Source organism: Myotis nattereri (genome assembly GCF_964212035.1).
Source record: "Myotis nattereri genome assembly, chromosome: 3".
Taxonomy (NCBI): domain Eukaryota; kingdom Metazoa; phylum Chordata; class Mammalia; order Chiroptera; family Vespertilionidae; genus Myotis; species Myotis nattereri.
The window spans coordinates 210,803,372-210,823,573 of NC_138077.1; the positions used below are offsets into that span (position 1 = coordinate 210,803,372).

General features: G+C 47.0%; 1 protein-coding gene across 2 annotated transcripts in view; it reads right to left on the bottom strand.

Moving 5' to 3' along the window:
- PEX14 (peroxisomal biogenesis factor 14) overlaps positions 1 to 20,202 on the bottom strand; it is a 133,259-nt gene that overhangs the window by 21,161 nt on the left and 91,896 nt on the right. For both annotated transcript variants that reach the window (XM_081087047.1, XM_081087048.1), the window contains exon 4: positions 3,490 to 3,618. In XM_081087047.1, coding sequence (XP_080943173.1) covers positions 3,490 to 3,618 — 129 coding nt within the window. The remainder of the gene's footprint in view (positions 1 to 3,489; positions 3,619 to 20,202) is intronic.

A 20,202-nucleotide genomic window follows, 5' to 3' on the forward strand; every position in this document is an offset into this window, starting at 1 on the left:
CCAGCTCAGTGAATTAAGAGGGAAAGTGTATAAGGCCATACGGGCTATAAGAGAAACAACTGAGAAAGAACACACTTTCTCTCTCACGATTTCTAATGAAATGTCAAAACCTTTCCCCAACCCCATTTACATCCTATTTTAAGAGGCAACTGAAGCTGGAGGTCTGTCTTTGAAAGGCCTAAGGAAAAAAATTATTATTCCACAAAATTCACACCGGTCCTGCCTCTATCTCAAAGCTACCTTGCTTCTTGTCTCTCTGGAGGAAAGAGGAGAAATCAGCTTGGAACAAATCAATCAAGCAAACATTTATCAGGACTTTCCGTTCAGGGCTGTGCTAGGCACTGCACACACACAGATTCCTGCTTCCAAGTCGAGAAGAAGAAGCCAGACCGAGGCGCACAGAATGTCACATTTCCTCTGCTTTCGGCCTGGCTTCTCCTGAGCTCTCCCGACTTCCTTCTCAGTTTATTCTCACCCCATGTGACACCACGCTTCCCCGTGGTGCTACCCCCTCCCACTTTCACAAAGCCTTCTGACTTCTTCATTCTTCTCTTTTCTGTATTCTTGTGGAATTTTCTTGTCTGTATAATTAATTTTGGCATTTAATCATGTTTTATATTATTATCCTTTTCTTGCGAGTTTATCTTCTCTCTCCCAGAGAGCCTGTAAGATCCTTAAAGATCATGTTTCAAATCCCACCACACTGTCCTGAGCACACAGTAGGTGCTTCACAAACACTGAGGAACTGACCATTCTGGTAGGTCTCAGGTTCTCTTTGCTGACACTGGCATTTACTACCACCTCAAGTTCCACCACAATCACCAAAGAGCAGAGATACCAAAAGAAGCACTGAGTAGGACATCTGTCACCAAGCAGGAGGACGGGCTAGCCCAGAGGTGACAATCCAGGACACTGGGCTCCTTGCAGCGATCTCGGAAAAGCTACCGTTCCCCAAGACGTGAGCATTTGGGGCTGAGCCCAGAGAATCCCATTTTCTAGACTTGGGCTCAGGGAGAGAATGTCCTTAAAAAGTCAAGAAACGTGAAGGGAAGGGCTGCCTGAGCTCCAGATGTAAACCGGCAGGAACACACATGAATGGAGGCCATAAATCCCTCCCAGGACGCAGACAATGCCTCGGCGATAAGCATGCAGATTGCACACCTAGTTCAGAAACTCCCCTGAGTTTGCTTGTAATTAAGGGGGTTAGAAAGGTAAAAAAAATATATAAACCCAATTAATCATTTAAATATTTAAAGTCAGATTTCCCCTCACTCCAGGATTAGTGTATTTCATAACGCCGGCGCAGACAGCCCTGGTTTTTACTGGGGTTCATTTTAGAGCGTGTTTAAACTCGTCAGGTTGAGTGATGCTTCCAGCAACTAATCGCATGTCAAATAAAAGATATTTTATGTAATAAATTACTGCTACAAGTAATTCAAATGTCATTTATCAGTTTTATTATCAGTCAGGCAAAGTCTTCTTTCTCTATATTAATCAAAATCAAGCTTTTTTTTTTTTTTTTTTTTGGAGCAGTTTTGACACCTCTTGGCAAAAGTACAGAAGTGAGGAGGCAGCGCCAGCCTGGAGCTGGAGGGAGCGGGCAGCGGCACAAGAAGAATGACCCTCCCCGGTGACACTAAAGCGGCAGGTATTTAGAATTGCCATTCCCATTGTTTTTACACCAGCGTCAGTGCAGGAAGGAGTCTGTCTCTAAGAAGATGTATTTTATTGTTAGGACTGGGAGACTCTTAAAAATACTCCTACCTAAATACCTAACCGGGTAATGCTTTTTCTCAGAGCGATCCGGACAGAGGATGATTTAAATGACTGAGCCGCCCCTCCCCATCCCAGGCTTTGCCTCTTTCAGAAAGACGAACAGTTTAACCCTTTGTGTCTACTCACAGGAGGCAAGCGCAGGATGTTTTAGGCCAACTCTGTGATCAGCCAGAACACTGTCCTGAGCAAGAAGTTTTCAAGTAGCCGAGAGACCTGTTTGGTATTAAGCACTAGAGGAAACAGCTGGAATAGAACAGATGTGCATCTTAGAAACTTCTGCACCCCAGCTGCCACTGCCCGTCCTCAACAAATCCCACTCAACGGCTGGGCCAGGGACACAGTAGGCAAAGTGTGGAGACTTGATCTCTGGTTAAAAGGAAACACAGAGTATGGTTAGGGACCCAAAGCAAACACAATGGGTGGGGAAGAATGCTGGCCAGGAAGGAGGAAAGAGTTCCAGGCCGACAGGCAGCTGCTACTGACTCCGGAGCCGCAGGACAAGGCTCACCACGAGGCATGTTCCTCTCGTCTCAGGCCACATGACACCAGTGGTTTGTCAGACAAGGCGACCACAGATGAGAGCATGTGAGTGTGTGTGACCTGGTCTCACCCCTTCGGCCTCATCCACAAGAAAAGCAAGCAACAGTCTAAATGAGAGCGGGGTACACACAGCGAGCGGCTCTAACCACTGCCCAGCCCTGCCTCTGCACAATGATGTCGCCCCCACTGGGGCCAAGCCAGGGAGGATGGCAGAGTGAGCCAGACAGGAGCTCCAGACCATGCGGCAGGGGTTTAAATCACACCTTTTAAAATCTGATAGCTAACACCGTTTTAAATCATGTTTTGAAAAAATAAAACTTCCAAGACAGACAATTATACAAAAGGCATTTTGAAAGATGGCAAATTCAAAGCTGAGTTACATTAAAGACACAAAACTGAGCTATTTTTCATCACTTTGGAGTCAATTTTAACATTTTTAGACTTTGCACAGGTGACTGAAAGAAGGGGTTCTGGCTGTATTTGAGGTGTACATTTATTACTAGTTTAAAGAACCTCAATTCCTAAAACAGCTCTTATTTAAAAACAACAAAACCTCCTGTGGGTCATGGTCTCATGTTATAATTAAACACTACATACAAAAAGGACATTTACATCTAATCTGAAATTTTCTAACAGACTGCCACTGCATAAATATACATGGTATAGCCAGGGTAAGAGAGGGAGGGAGGGAAGGAGGGAGGGAGGGAGGGAACAAGGGAGGGAGGAGGGGGCAATCTAAATCTACTAATATGAACTTTAAAAAATAAAATTGGGAGGCAAGTTATTTTAGCGAGCAAACGAGAATGCACTCATGAATCCAAAGTTCATGTTCGTTCCTCTTAGAGCAACAATAACATGCAAAAGCACTGCTCTAAGAAAATGGAAACTGAGCCAATGCGTACTTTGATAGATTCTTACTTGTAACCATAATACTTGACACAACACATTAATAAACTCATTTATTCTGGTCCCTCGTCTCTTAAACCTTTGTCACAGACTTCAAAGTTTGTCTAGAAGGTTTGGGTGTGTCACATTCTTTGGGAAAAACACAGGAGCCGCCGGCTACGCCTCCCAGCTCCCCGGCTTGCTGAGTCTGGGAGAAGGGAGCACTGCTCTTGGCCAGAGCCCTGCGTCCAATCAAGGTGAAAGCAGGAGCTGGAGTGGGCGACTTACTGTATGGCTGAGACATGAGGTGAGGGGGCTGGACAGGAACCACCTGTGTGGCTGGGCCCAAGGCCGCAGGCTCGTCGGCCGCCGTGCCCGACTGCTGGAAGGCCACATCGATCTCTTCGTCCGTCAGCCCTGGGGGAGAAGAGCACATGATTGCAGGTGAGTACCTTGCCCACTGCCCACGGCTGCTACGAAACCTGCATTGAGAAAAGACCCCGATAGCCACGGAACGCCTAGCATCCTGGGAAGTTGCCTCTCCGATTTCGGATTCTCTGGAACCTCTCTCAGTTGCAATTTAACCTTAAGCGACAGAATATTAGCCTCAACACTGCTTCCAAATGTGGCTCATTCAATTTCCTTAATTTATCCTTGAGTTTATTGCTGCTTTTGAAGTCGCTCTGTACTGCAATTCTCCATTCTTCCCCTGAAAACAGATACCATCAACTGCAAATGTGGCTCATTTTAATCTGTAATGGTGTTAAAAAAAAGAGGGGAAAAAACTAACAATAATGCATGAAAACAGACAGGGAAACAAAAAACTAATTATTGGGTGAGACGACTAATTAGTCTAGATCGTTTCCGAAGACGGGAATAATTTGCTTTATTTTATGACAAATGCAGAAATAAAAAGAAAAATCAGGACTGACTGTGATTAGTATGAATGGGATATAGAATGTAAAGAAGAAAATAAAACAAGAAAACAGATCAAAACAAGGCCAGGCCCAAACTTTGAGATGATTATTACTCTAGCCTATCACAGGCTGCCTATATCGCCTTTGGCTAGTTTTTCATTTTCCCTTTTTTTTTTTTAGTCTTCCCGACACTCTACACCACGCTGCGCACGGGATCTGAGGAAATAGCAGGGCGCCATCTGCAGTGGCTACAACACGTGGAGAGGATTTGCCCACGGAGGAACCCAGGGAGGAATAAAAGGCAAGTGGAAGACCCAGGCGGACCCCATTTCCAGGGGGCACACGGCCGGAAGCTTTTCCGAGGCAGCCTGGGGTGCTGGCTCTGCGGGAGGAGGGAGGGCACCAACCAGCCCACAGCGAGGAACAAGTGCGCACACGGGTGGGAGAAACCTCTCCCGAGGGGCAGCTCGGAAGTAACGTGCGCGTGCGATCGCTCTCGCCACGGAGAGAGGAAAAGGCAGGTGGGAGGTCGCGGCTAGGCCACGCCAGGAAAGACCACTCCGGCCGGCCGTGCTGTTCCGGGAATCCCAATATCCAGGCCGGCCGCAACACGGAGCTTTTAAACGAGAGCCTGGAGCTTTTCCACATCTGGTCAGCAGCCTCCATTAGAGGCCACAGCGCGGTCTAGCTGCCCCTGGGGGTGGGTGACGTAAGCACAGGCGGTTCTGCGGATCAGCATCTTCCGAAGCCGTGCCGCACGCTCCGTGCCAAGGGGCTACTAGATGGAGCACATTAATGCTCTACAGCGCGGCGTGAGTGGGCTGCAGCCGCCCCACAAACTTTTCTGGGGAGGATGCCTGGACTGCTCCAGCCGGCCCCGGCCCCTTCCTTCGCCTCCCTGTGCTGGGCAGCTGAGATGTGGCCCATTGAACACTGCAGCTCTCCCCCTGCTCCGCACACACAGGCCAGGCCACAGCTCTGTGAAGTCTCTCGGCAGATTGAAGGGCAGATGGAAAGGCTGCCAGGGGGCAAGGAGGGTCGTCTACGGGCACTGAGGTCCTTCACAATGCAGAGGCTAGATCCGAGCATATGGGCGACATGGGGCACGTCCCTCCTCCCCAGCCCCCAGCTGACTGCAAAGGGGCTGCTTGATCGTCATCTCACCTCCCCAGCACAGGGCAGGAGAGACAGACAAGCCGAGGAAAAACTGAGAACACGTCCCCTGCCAGACAGGAAGGGAACCCCCGTCAGGGTGCTAGCAGAGAAGATGCTGCTTTAACCAGGCCGCACGGCCACCGGGGAAGAAAGCGGCCGAGCGCCGTCAGCACAGGCTGCCGGTCACTGGTACGCCACGGACTCTACAAACCTGGTGGTGCGTGTGCCTTGTCAGCCGCTGGCTGCAAATAAGGATAATTTTCCCAAAAGGAGCATTCAGTTGCATTCTCATTTTCCCTTTTGGCTCTTTCAAATATAAACAAGTACGATAATGTCTAACGCTGGGGAAATATACAGTGAGTTGCAGGCTGGGCTGAGGCCCTGAGAGCCGGAGCTGGTTAAAGGGACAGGACTCCCTGCCCGTTGTTCTGCCCTCTGGCTCTGAGCTGTGCCGAAGCCTATTTTCCTAATAAAACATGTTCCTTGCGTTATTGCAGCCGAGCCCAGGAGTGAGGCCGCGGTTAAAAGGGCATCAGCACATCCTCCAAGCTCTTGCTTTTCAGAGACCTTATCATTTGATGCCCTAAATTTACATTGGCTGGAAGTCTGATATCCCTAGTCCTCCGAGAGTCAGGATTTTGATTTAGTTACATAAAGTGAATCATTTTTCTTTTTTAAAAAAAATAAGCATTTTAATGATCTCACTGAACAATATAATTTCAGAGCTGAACCATTATCCCAGTCATTGCCTTCATTTAACAGATTAAAAAAACGGAGGCCCAAGGAAGGTGAAAAATATGCCTCAAAGCATACGAGTTAAGGGCATGGAACTGCCGGGTGACAAGTGGGGCTTTCCACCTCCAGCCCAGGGGCTCCCCACTACAGCGCAGTCACATCACAATTGCACAATTAAGTCTCAAGTCTTCAATCTTAGGGAGGAGGTTTAGACAAGGACTAAACCTCTTTCCCCCCAACCCATGTGACACCCCATCCACAGGGAGGAGCCCATGGATGCTGTTTCACGGCTTATCACCTGGGTCCTCCCTGCAATGACACCTGGGCAACTTTTTGAACACCCCCGGAGTGACAAGGGTAGGTGACCTAATCTCATCCTAGTATTCTAACCCCGAATAAACCCGAAGCCTCCCGCAGGCTGCGGCCCACCCTTCACAGTGCCTCTTCCTCTGGTGTGTCCCAGTTTAGGGAGGGTGACCAGGGTCAGGGCTCGACAGGTGGATCTCTCGGGTGAATCGGCTGGGACTTTTGGAGCCTGAGTGGAGGGGCGGAGGGGTCATCTCTCTGAACACACCGTTCTCTCCCCAGTCCTGGGCTCCTGGTGCTGAATGCCCTTACCCTTAGGGATGAGGTGCTGCCACAGAATCCACACGACACATCCAGGCGCCACCCACTCCCACTGAGAAACACCGGAGAGCTCAGAGTGAGACCTTGCAGAATCCAAAAGGTTAAAAGGAATAATAAAGGAAACTGCCAATTGTAAGTGAATTATATTTGGCTCTGAAAGCTGAGGCCCTGGCTACATTATAAAAGGCATCTCTTTGCGTTGTTTACCATCACCCTGACTAATGCAGACCTTTTTTTTTTTGTTTTAAATAATCTCATGCAAATTAGACACACACACTTCCTTCCAGTTGATTGCTATCTGCAAGAAATAATCTAACAACCCAGGGACCGAGCAAGGGCTGAGCTGAGCAGAGATGGAGCTAAGGGTGTCAGTCTATGGCAGGCAAACCTCTTCCCCTCCTGTCTGCCCCAAGTCTTCCTTTAGCTGCTACCTTTGGGAGAATTAGCCAATTTTACTAAAACCTAAAATTTTTCAGTTGGGGTGTCAAATGCGTTACCTGATATCACTAGCCCTGTGCGTGTAGCGGCTCCTTCAGTCACCTCACCTCTGCCGCCTGCCGCCTCCAAGAGCCAGCAGCCCTCCCCCATCTGTGACACTGACAATGAAAATCTATCTGACAGGGATCCCGTCCACTCACTGGCTTCAGGCAGAGGAGGAAGGGACGGGGGGACGTGTCCCAGGTGGGCAGGAGGAGCAGGGTGTCTGGCTCGGAGAGGCTGTCATTTTGCCTGTAAGGCCACAGCTGTCTGACCTGCAAAGCCGCACTCTCGGTTCAGACCTCACTGCGCACATGAAGTCCCAGCCCTGACCCCCCCCCACCCCCCCCACCCCCGTTCTCTGGGAATTACTTCCAGAACCAGCTCCCTTTATGGGGAGCCTCCCTTTATGCAGAAGCCGGCCAAGGACTTCTTTTCCAGCACTTTCTTCAGGGTGGGATCGCTTTAAAAGAACAGGCAAGTGAGCTGCCTTCTATGGGCCACTGAAGTGAGTGGCCTCAGGGCTGCCACACCTGCTTATTTTTATCCCTTAGAAGATAAACAAATGTGCTTTCTTTTTCTAAACCTTTTGTTAAAATGCAAACAAACCCAAACCAATCGGTGGACTCTGAGCTGCAGGAGGCAGGATCCTTTCCCAGGACTCAGACAAACGGGCCTGGAGGAGGGCTGGCTTTTTTCTGTGGGACGGGCTGTGCATGGGTTTCTCCGCGGCCGCAGCACTGCCACGGGGCCTGGCCCTGAGCAGGTGAAGCAGAAAGACAGCAGACAGCAGCATCCTCTGCATCTCCAGGTCAGACAACAAGCAGGACAGCAGGGTCAGGGAGAGCCGGGACATAAGCAAGATAATGAACGCCTGACAGCACCTTCCAGGCCAGCCCCAGGTTTATTAGGGAACGGGGCCAGAGGGCCAGTGGCAAAGGGGCAGTTCCGGGCTGGCCACTCTGGCCAGCGTCCTCCCCATCACAGTCCCTCTGTTCGCAGGACTCAGGTGATTCACGGAGACCGAGCAGGGGTGACCTCTCTCAGAACAACTAGTCATCTACCCGTGCACACTCTGGCCGGAGATGAGGCAGAGAAGACAGCTGGCTAAAAAGACTCCCCACATTAAAAGAAAAATCAACTCTCTCAGAAAAGGTTAGGGGAGGGGAAAGGGAAAAAGTATTTTTATTTTATTTTATTAACATTTTGTTGGAACAGAGGAGCACAATAAGGACTCTCAGAGCCTCTAAAAGTCGTTGGATGACCTGTAGACCCCTATTTCCCAGTGCCTTGTATAAAATTGAATTTTTTAAACATAAATTACACGTAATGACGACACTGTAAAAACTAACAGTAATGGAAAGCTGTGCTGTATTTCATTAGCCTGTATTATTCCGTGCCACCTGATCCAGCCGGGCCTTGTTTATGAGTTAGTGTGTTAGCAGATGCCGATGGAAGCATTTGCTTCGACCTTGCTCTTCTCATTGGGGCATGAAATTACGACGGCAGCACCTTGATATTACAGCCATAAATACAGTAAACTGCAAATTTAAGCCAACGGCTCCTATTGTCTCTGAACATAAAGCTGATCGGTATTTATTTAAAAGGAGAACAAAAAAAATATTATATATCACCTTGTTTATGGGGCCTCCCTCACCCACTTCCTAATCCCCTCCCCCAGCCCCCCAACCTGTCTAATTCACTTGGTTAAAATATTAAGCAAATGAGCCAAACGCTTTTTCTGCTGATTAACTATCCCCAAGTAGCAAAACAGTTTTCGAGCAAACTAGTTCCAAACATCATTAGCCTGACTGAGAGAGTTTTTCTAAAATCTGCTCTGAGGAGGAGGCCGGTTCCGCATCCTGACGTTGGCATGTACATTCAGGAACAGGAGGCGAGACTGTCCCCTCTCCCCAACGAGGAGTTCCAACAGCAGGAAAAGTTGCCGAGGACGCCGAAAGCGAGTGTCCTCTCAGTACCCTTCTGAAGATCGTTCGGAAAAAATGCTATTTCAAAAAGAAGCAAAACACTGCCTCCTGCCACCTAAGGGAAGAAAGAAAAATATCTAACCCAGGATATAATTCTCATCGCAGCACGGGGAGCAGGGTCCTCTCATTAAAACTTGCACCAATCCCCTCCTTATCCCAGTGAACCATAAAGACAATATATCCTTTAAATACATTGAACGTGCAAGAAAAATAAACACAAAGACAAAAGGACACTGGCTATCACCCAGCCACGTCTCCGAGTATAAATCACTGAGTAAAAAGCCAGTGCAAAGCGCACCGCACCGCCAGCCTGAGGACTGGGAGCCGCGGCCCTGCTCCGCTCTGAGCCTAAAGGGAAGGCGGGTCTGCTCTTCTGACCCAGTGGGATGAGCTCTGACTCTCAGAGAGACAGAAGCAAGATGCGAAACTCAGCCACGTCCAAGTCAGGAGGTTTCGTGGAGTTACTGTGCAGACAGCAGACACCAGCAGGCAGCTCCGCAGCAACGGCCAGTGCAGCAGACAGAGGGACCGGGTTAGCAGTGAACTAAGTGCAAGTTTGGGGGAGCAGTTTGATTCCAAACCCGACTGCCAGGGTTAGAGGATCCAGGGCCCAGTGGTATCAATGAGGTGGCCAACTCAACCACGATCAAAACTTGTTGGACATTTACTTCTGATGTGTTATGCCACGCGGCGGACGTACTCCCTGGGAGCCCTAAATTATTTCAGCCACACCATCACTGAGCTTAGCTCCTTCCGCATAAGGAGGAAATTTCCCTGTACAATTTATGGAGCTCCCCTGGGGAGTAGTATAACTGGTGAACAAGACAGAAGTGAGCTGCCCTCTGTGTAGCACAAATTGAGATCTCTCACAGGAAAGCCTGGGAGGGCTTCCAATCAGCATTGTGATGTCTATTTTTAGGTCTATAGTCTAGGGTGTTTTTCATTTAATCCCTCTCTGCTAAATTAAAGACAAAAATCAAGAGGAGTGACTGTGGTATTTGATCATCAATTCCAAAGGATTAATAGCATGACAAATACTGCTGCCACTGTCACAGCCGGCAGTGTGAGTCCTGCAGGTGCCTGGCAACAGGCTGGGACGTTGCCTGCCCACCCTGCACTGGCCAGGCCTCTTTAAAGACCACGGGGTACGATAACCAGGGATCACTGCTCCCTGAAGGCCAAAGGCCAGGTGACCTAAGGTGTGCTGTGCGTATGCAGAAAGCCAAATTAGCCAACACCGTTCACTGTACTTGAATCTTCCTCCCGTGTTAGAAGAGGCAGTGAAGTTTTTTTTTAAAAAAAATCATCTTTGACAACCAAAGAAATTCAGACCTGGAAGAAATGTCGGAGCTCATCTGATCCATCTCCTGTTCCCTTTCTTTTCGTTTCCTTCTGTTTCACAGATCAAAGAGCCGGGCAGCAACTTACCCACAGTCCACGGGGGCCCCAGAGGCAGGACCCGATTCCAGCACAGTGCTCTTTTGACTGTGTGTGTGTGGGGGGGGGGGGGGCGGGGGGGCGGGGGTGCGCAGCAGCCTGCCATGCCTGCTCCCCTTTGCTCTCTTACAGCCAACACATGTTAAATAAGCAAAGTCCTAGAATCAGCCACTTCCAAAAACAGAAAAACAAAAAGAATATACAGAGCATGGGGAAACCAGGTGAAGGGTACGTGGGACCGCTATATAAGCATACACACATACAAACACATCTATTTTCGTTGTGTGTTTTACGCATAAAATGTAGATAAGAAATGGGTAGCACTGGGCTGGGTGAAGAGGGGACTGGTAGCTGGGGACAGACTGAGGCAGACTTTTCCTGCATATTCTTACGCACCGTGTTCCGTGGGAATATACTTCTGATGCAAAAGGATACATTAAATTTACTTTTAAGAACAAATATTTGGAGGGGGGAAAATCCTTAATCCTAAACAAAATCACTTAGAATAGTTCCCCTTTCTGGAAGAGAAAAACCAAGACAGAAGAGGAGGTGTGCCCAGTGTGGGACTAGAAGGGCATACACAGTTGCTAGCCTCCTGCTTAACCCATTGTGGCTGTAACCACAGCAGCCAAGTACAAGGTGGCTTTTTGAAAATGTGTTTGACAAGGCAGGCATCTGCTCTATTTTGACACATCCTGGAAGAAGTGTTTCTTCCAGCTCTAAATATTTGCTTCACCAGTGGCAATGTTTCCATCACCGCAGCAAAACAAACATTTGCTTTGGGATGGGAGGGACAGCCATACGCTGTTTCAGATGTCACTCGAAACGGCGTGATTCAGGAGACAATCTGCTGTGGGGCACAAACCGAGGGGGGTTTCTGCTCCTGGAGGAACTAGAGTCCAGGGCACGAGACACGGTCTCTGGCCACTCAGCGGAGCGCCGTGAACGTTCCAGGCTCGACTCTGGTTCTGTTTTCCATCCTGAATCTTAGGTATGCGATCAGAAGGTTTATTATTTGGTATCCGACTTACTCCCTAGCGTCTTTAATTGCCATGGTTAAAGGCCTCATATTGACCTGATATTAACACTTTAAACATACTATGTGCTGGTGGGTCAATACCTAAATTATTTTGTCACCACCTGTTTGTGTAGCTCACGTGAATCTGGTACTGGTTGCTACGGTCAGCCTTGTTAATGGAGAGACACACAGTTAGCACTTATTCAAATCCACAGATATCTGAGCGCTTACTTTCCAGGCCATGGGAGAGTCAAGACCCAGCCTCCCTACCATTAAGCGGCAGCTTTCCTAAAACCCCTTACCCCAATTCCTTAAGCTGGGTCTATTTTCTACTATCATACATACAGTCTTATGTAATACATAGATATATGACCTGTAATATAAATAGGACATTATTGATAAGAAAACACACATACAAAAAACAGGGAAAATAAAGAAAAGCAGAGCGAAAATAAAGAATTCATATTTTCACTCTCTACCCAGAAATAACAGCCAAAATTGATTAAATCCAGTGTCAAAGAATGTTTTAGGAGCTTTTTACATTTTTAATTCTTTGAATCCCAACACTAACCCTGTACAGGCCGCTGCGGTGCACAACTCCAGGCTCCGTGCCACTGCGTCTATGGCACCTTGTGGGGTTGTGCAGTGCCTAGCCCACGTGGCCAAAGGTGGCAGCGGCGTTCTACCCACTTCACAGATGAGGAAGTTGAGGCACACAAATAGTCAGCAGCCTACCTGAGGTGCCGGTGTCGTGGTGGAGAGCAGGGCACAAACCCAGTGAGGGGGCTCGGAGCCCGGCCCTTCCCACAATGCCACACAGCGTGAGGGGAAGCCTTCCAGGCCTTTGTTCAGCTTGGCAGAGGCCTCGGCATTTAGACGTGTTGGTAAGGTTACTAAGACTGAACTTTTTCAAATTAAATGTGACTTTTTAAAAAAATCCTCACCTAAGAATATGTTTCCATTGAATTTTAGAGAGAGTGGAAAGGAGGGAGGAGGGGGAGAAAGAGAGAAACACTGATATGAGACACATCGATTGGTTGCATCCCACATGCACCCTGACCCAGCCCAGGGAACAAGCCTGCAACCAACGTACCTGCCATTGACCGGGAATTGAACCTGCACCCCTTTGTTCTGCGGCCCAATGCTCTAACCACTGAGCAGCCGGCTAGGGCTAAAAACCACTTTTTGCATGAGAACACTCAAAGGGCTCTGGGGGAGGGCAAACTGAGCAACATCGGGAAGACAATTCAGCACTCAATCTCAGGAACGTTTAAAAATGTCCATGTCCTGTACTCAACAATTTTACTTCTAAGAAATAACAGTGTAGGGATAACGTACAAAGATGGATCATCTCTATATTTTTAACAATAGTAAAAAATTTAAATAACGTAAATGTCTAAAGAGGAATGATTAGGTAAGTTATCACATATTACAATAATGTAATAATAGTCAAATGCTCACATTCATATGAACAATTTCTGACGACAGGGGAAAATGCTTTTGACACATTAAGGCATAAAAAGCAGATGTTATATATCCATAGCATGATCTCAATTACATTTTTAAAAAGAACAAAAGGAAGCAATAAGATGGCATCATTTTAAACTTAATCTGAATTCAACTTAGAACGTCCAGAAGAAAGAGAAGGACACAGTGGGGAGGGCCCACCACTTCATTCAAGGAGCGTGATGTCTTCGAATGAGCCGCGGGGGGAAGCCTGAACTTACTGCCTGCTCATCAACTCATTCATTCCCACATACCCTTGTAGTCTGAGCACCTGTCCCAGGACGTTTTCCCATACATCTTCACATGCATATGCAAAGCCAACCACGTTAAACCAAAGACTGTTTCAATGTGAAGAAAAATGTGGCTGTACTAGACTTATTGCAAGGCAAAACACTGGTCTCCCACATAATACCTTTCTAAGAGATGTTTTTAAGTTGTTATTATTATTATTATTATTATTGATTTTTATTGATTTTGAGAGATAGACAGGAGAGGGAGAGAAAAAGAGAATCATTGATGTGAAAGCAGAACATCAATCGGCTGCCTCCTGCACATCCCCTACTGGGGATCGAGCCCGCAGCTGGGCATGTGCTCTGACCGGGAATCCAACCAGCAACCTTTTGGTGCATGTGATGATGCCCAACCAACTGAGACACACCAGTCAGGGCTCAGAAATTATTTTAAAAATTAGTATTTAGGAGATATATTCCCATAGTACATGCTATCTTATAAAGATATAAAAGGGTCTATAGTGAAACATTCAACTCCTTCCCACTCTTGCCACCTGGCCACCAGTTATACCTTCCATAAGCAGCCAAGGCCACTAGTTTCTTATATACCTTCTAGAGAAAGTCTGTGAGTATGAAAGTGCTGTTATATACTCATATAATATGTGCTTTCTATAATATATACATGGGTATGTGTATGTGTTTTTTATACAAATAATAGCATAGTATGAACAATATTCTACACCTTGCTTTTTTAAATTAATACATATTAGCATTCCAAAATATTAGTATCTATAGAGTTCTCCCGTTCTGTTTAATAGCTGTATGGGTCCCATTAAATGGAGGTACTAGAACTTACTTAACTGCCCCCTACTGAGTATTTACTGCGACAAATATTCAAGTACAACTCCTGTCTGCCATCTGCACAGCTGCCAGGCTGGCCTGCAGGAAGGCTCCGGTCCCGGCAGCTCTCAGCTCCATAAGTACTGACACTGCCCTCCTCAGAGGTTGTTTCCACTTCCATTCCCACCAGTGTGCTCTTTGCCACAACCTTGACTGCACAATGCTATTGAGCTTTTCCTCTTTATTGTTCTAAAAGGTAAAAAAAAAAAAAAATGGCCTCGTTGTAGTTTTAAGTAAACTTTTGTTGGTGTTCAATACACAGAGAAGCACACACATCTTAAGTATACTCCTCAGTGAATTCTCGCACAGTGAAAAGATGGCGTAAGTGCCACCCGGATGAAAATGTGGAGTGACAGCCTCCGGGAGCCTCCCTCACGTCCACCCTAGAGCCCACGTATCGCCAACAGCACAGAGCAGCCTGCTTACTTTCCATCTTATATGAATGGGGTAACACAGAACGCATTCTTGTAGAAAGGGCCCTGCGGCTCAGCATTATGCTCGTGAGGCTCGTCCACGCTGGTGCTGCAGCCATGGCTCATTCACTCTCCTGCTCTACGCTGTTCTTACAGTTTATCTGTTTCCAGTTTGGGACCATCTATGAATAGTGCTGTTGCTATCAACATTCTTACAGAGCTATTTGAGGGAGCTGCTGGATCATCTGAAGTATGTGTGTTATCAGCTTTAACAGGTACTGTTGACAGTTTCCTGAGTGTTACACCAACTTACACTCACACCAGTGAGAACGAGAGTCCCAGCTGTTTCACATTGCAACACCAAAGCCCTCGGTTTTTCAGATTCAGCCGTGCTGATGGGTATCAAGTGACAGCTCATTCTGATTTTAATGGGCATTTCTCTGATGACTAATGGGGCTGGGCACTTACTGCCTTTACTGGGTACAGCGTCATAGGTATGTATGTGCATATATAATAATCTTTAAAATGTAAAACATCTTTTCAATTACAGTTGACACACAGTATTATATTAGTTTTAGGTGTACGAGATACTGACCATCTTATAAAGTGATCACTCTATATGGTATCATATCCATATAAAAATGGGCTAAGTTTGCTAACTCTGTTGTTAGAATGTTTTGTCTGTACCACCAATTATCAAGAAAGGTATTTTAAAACTTTCCATTATGATGGCTTCATCCAGTTCTCGTTTCAGTTCTGTCCAAATCCGGCTTGAGTATATTGAAGGTCTGCTTACTGAGAAATGGTAAGCCTTCCTCCTCATGACCGCTCTGGCGCTCATTTCTCAGTCTACCTCCTGTGATGCTGGGACCAGGTTTCCTCTGGTTAATGCTTCTGGTATCTTTTTCCATCGCTTTGCTTTTAATCCTGTGTCTTTCCATTAAAGGTGTGTTTGATGTAAGCAGCACTGAATTGGGTTTAGTTTTGTTTTTTATCTCGTCTTGACAAACTTTGCTTTTAATGGAATAGTCTATTTACATTTATTTTAAATACTGAAATTCGGGGGTTGATAGCTTTCATCTTACAATTTGTTTTCCTTTTGATCTCTTTAATGACCTCTTTTCTCTTTTCTTGCCAACTTTTTTACTCAGGTTTTTCCTTGTAGTCAAGGTGGTTTCTGATGGACTTCTCACGGTAAAGTTACCAACTTCCCTTCTGTAGTTATGAGAGAGCGTGGAGGAGACTCCCACCTCTCGTTCTGGCACCGTCGGTGGGTCCTGCCTGTGGTGGTTGCCTATCGGGGCTCTTCAGTTTTCAAGCGTGAAGTCCTGAGACTAATATGTTTGAGAACCAGTATCCTGGATGTCACAATCCATCCTTGACTCTGCCCACAATTCTAGCACCGAGAACACTTTCACTCCATCCCTCCGCCTGTGTTCTTGTCGCACATTTCAACGTGCACGCATTTTAAACCCACCGCCAAGACGTTATCACATGGACACGCATTCATCGCTACTTGCCCTCCCCAGGCTGTTCTCCCCTCCTGCATTTCTGTGTTCACGCAGGGCCGCTCTCCTTCTGCCTGAGAACTCCGTGTTTCTTCCGGTGAGGTGTCCGGGCAAGGGATTCTCAGTGTTGTTTATCTGGAAATGCTGGTATTTTCCTTTGCTTTTAACAAGTGCTGTATTGTGAAATAATTTCAGACTTAGTAGCACAAAGAATTCTCATATATCTCACCCAGATTTTTCAGAGGTTAAATTCATTACCCTTTATCATTCTCTATCAATCGATATAATTACTTTCCCTGAACTGTTTGAGACTAAGTTACAGACGTGATACCCATTTCTTCCAAAATATCTCTGTGTTCATCTACTGATGTGGGGAGGGGGGAATCCATGCTCGCAAATTACCACAGTACAACGATCAAAATCAAGAAGTTAACATTGTCAAATGTATGTCTGTGGCTCGGACCTCTCCTCTGACCTCAGTTCGAATGAAGCCATCTGTCCACCTTCTACCTGCACCTGGACGTCTAATAGCAATCTCAAATTTAGCATGTCCAACACTGAGCTCACCTCCCCCACGGAGCCGCGCCACTCCTAGTTAACACATTGTATGCGGGAAACGTGTTTACACGTTTTACGTATTTATACGTTCTACCAGTGTAGTAGAGCGCGGGACACGTATTAATGTTTTTTATAGACTAGCGGTAGAATGCGGGTAACGTATAAATACGTAAACTAAAGTTATCATAATTTTACTGAACATTGCCATTTGCGCAAAAAATTAGCAAAAATGGCCCGCGCCACCTGTTAGCGCGCGATAAAAACTACTCGCAAACAATGTGTTAACAAGTCCATCCTTCTAGGCACAAGGCCAACACCTTAGAGACATCTTAATTTCTGCTGCTCTTTCAGACTCCAGATCCAACAAATCGGGATATGCTGTGGGATTTACTTTCAGACAATATTCAGGGATCTGACTGAGGGCTTCCACCACTTGACCCATCTCCCAGCGCCCACCCTTGCTCTCTGACTGACTGTTCTTAATGCAACAGCCATGGTGATCCTACGAAAGCTTAAGTCCGATTATATCACTCCTCTGCTCAAAACCCTCAGACGGTTCCCATTTTACTAGCAGTGAATCCGAAGTCCTCACACGGATCAATACCGCTCTGCATGCTGCTCCCTGTCAGCGCTGTGACACGCCCCCCGCCCTCCCCCCTCTCCCCCCAAAACACTGCCATCCACCTTCCTGCACACTGGCCTCCTCTCTGTTCCTAGAATTTGCCAGACAGGATCCCTCTTCAGGCTTTTGCAGGGCAGTTCCCTTTTCCTGGAACTCAGTCCCCAGAAATCTGCATGGTTTGCTTCCTCATTTTCTTCAAGTTTTTGCTCAAATGTCACCTTCGTGGGGTCTTTCCAAACCATTCCATTTAAAATTATAACCTTCCACGAACTCTTCATTGTTCATACTCTGCTTCCATTATGCTTACACTAGAGGCCCAGTGCATGAAATTCATGCACGGAAGGGTCCCTAGGCCTGGCCAGTGATCAGGGCCGATCAGGGCCTTCTGGCTGCTGGCCGGGGCCTCCCTTCGTTCTGCACGCTCCCTGGTGGTCAGCGCACGTCATAGCGAGCAATCGAACTCCCGAGGGGACAATTTGCATATTTGGCTTTTATATATTTAGAAGATTGTGCTCCACTTACTCTGTCTCCCTTCTTCCCACCATCAGAACGCGCTTCCGGCTGGGTGAACAGAGAAGGTTCTGGTGGTGGCAGAGATGACCCAGAAGCACTGACAGGGCCTGGGTGGGCCTGGGAGAAGCCTGCTGTGGTGGATGGAGCATCAGGCAGAGACTGGAGAACGCAGGTGCATCAGGGCTGAGGGGCAGACTGGTCTGTCTTAGTGCAGGGTGAGTGCATGGTAACAGGGCTCCTTGGAGGTTCTAACGAAATATTTCAGAGCGGGGACAAGAAGGAGGGACTCTGGGTTTCCTCCATGCTCCAGCTGGCGCCCCAAACCCCAGCAGCTTACTCTTATGTTTTGCATGTTGGGATTCCATTTATTTTTTCTGCACAGTTTTGTTGACCACCTGCCAGCTGCCAGTAGAACTAAGCACTGCCCCAGATACTGGGAAGAGAGCCGTGACTAAAAGAGCCCCACATCCCTGCCTTCATGGAGCTTGCGTTCTGATGGTGGGAGGAAGGGAGACAGAGTAATGGTTTTTAATATACATTCTTTTTTTTTTTCTGTTTCTGCTTTTTCTTTTTTTTTCTTTTTTTTTATTCTTTTAATTAAATCTTTATTGTTCAGATTATTACATTTGTTCCTCTTTTTTTCCCCCCCATAACTCCCCTCCTCCCAGTTCCCGCCCCACCCTCCGCCCTCACTCCCCACCCACTGTCCTCATCCATAGGTGCATGATTTTTGTCCAGTCTCTTCCCGCATCTCCCACACCCCTTCCCCCCCCCCCGCCAAGAATAGTCAGTCCATTCCCTTTCTATGTCCCTGATTCTACTATAATCAACAGTTCATTCTGTTCATCAGATTATTTATTCACTTGATTCTTAGATTCACTTGTTGATAGATGCATATTTGTTGTTCATAATTTGTATCTTTACCTTTTTCTTCCTCTTCCTCTTCTTAAAGGATACCTTTCAGCATTTCATATAATGCTGGTTTGGTGGTGATGAACTCCTTTAGCTTTTCCTTATCTGTGAAGCACTTTATCTGACCTTCAATTCTGAATGATAGCTTTGCTGGATAAAGTAATCTTGGTTGTAGGTTCTTGGCATTCATCACTTTGAATATTTCTTGCCACTCCCTTCTGGCCTGCAAAGTTTCTGTTGAGAAATCAGCTGACAGTCGTATGGGTATTCCCTTGTAGGTAACTGAGTTTCTTTCTCTTGCTGTTTTTAAGATTCTCTCTTTATCTTTTGCTCTTGGCATTTTAATTATGATGTGTCTTGGTGTGGTCCTCTTTGGATTCCTTTTGTTTGGGGTTCTCCGCGCTTCTTGGACCTGTAAGTCCATTTCTTTCACCAGGTGGGGGAAGTTTTCTGTCATTATTTCTTCAAATAGGTTTTCAATATCTTGCTCTCTCTCATCTTCTGGCACCCCTATAATTCTGATGTTGGTACGCTTGAAACTGTCCCAGAGGCTCCTTACACTATCCTCGCATTTTCGGATTCTTTTTTCATTTTGCTTTTCCGGTTGGGTGTTTTTTGCTTCCTCGCATTTCAAATCATTGACTTGATTCTTGTGCTCCTCTGGTCTGCTGTCGGGAGTCTGTATAATATTTGTTATTTCAGTCCGTGTATGCTTAATTTCTAGTTGGTTCCCCAATATAAGATCGAGGGTCTCATTAGTTTTCTTGTAGATCTCATTAAGTTTATCGGCGGCTTCTAAACAGTTCTTGAGAGACCTTAAAAGTGTGGTTCTGAACTCTATATCTTCCATTGACAATTTTGTCCTGTTTCTTTGTCTCCGCATTTTGTTATGCTTCCTTGGTGCACCCCCTAGTGGTCTTTGTTCGCAGTCTTATAGTTAAGCCTTGATTGTTGTAGCTAATACCAGGGAGGGTTTGACCTCCAGGCCAAGTGGCTATGAGAATCAGCTGTGTCTGCAGTGAGAGAACTTCTGTCCTCTAGTGAGGTGCTAATCTAGCCTTTGCCTGAGGCTATCCAGCAAATGCCTCTGTGCAGGGCTTAGGCGGGGCGGGTCCCACAGGATCAACAGGGTGGGCCGGAGAGAGCAGTTATGGCGGCTCTCAGTCCTGTCCCCAGGGGCTCTGCCTCTCTGAGTCCCAGCAACGGCTGCAAACCTCGGAGAGAAAGCTACACTCGCTCTGACCGAAGCCAGACAGTCCCGCTTCTCCTGTTTGAGTCTGGGTCCCTAAAGACTCGCCTGTATCTGGAGCTCAGAGTCTGCGACTCCCTCCCGATTGAAAACGCCAACCGCGCCCTCCGCCGCCAGCCAGCTCGGCGCACTCCGCACCTCAGAATTTGACTTCAGCACTGCGCCTCCTCTGAGTGTTCGTATGCGTTTCTCTTTCCTCCTAGTTGTAGGACTTCCACTCAGCCAGCGTTCCTGTG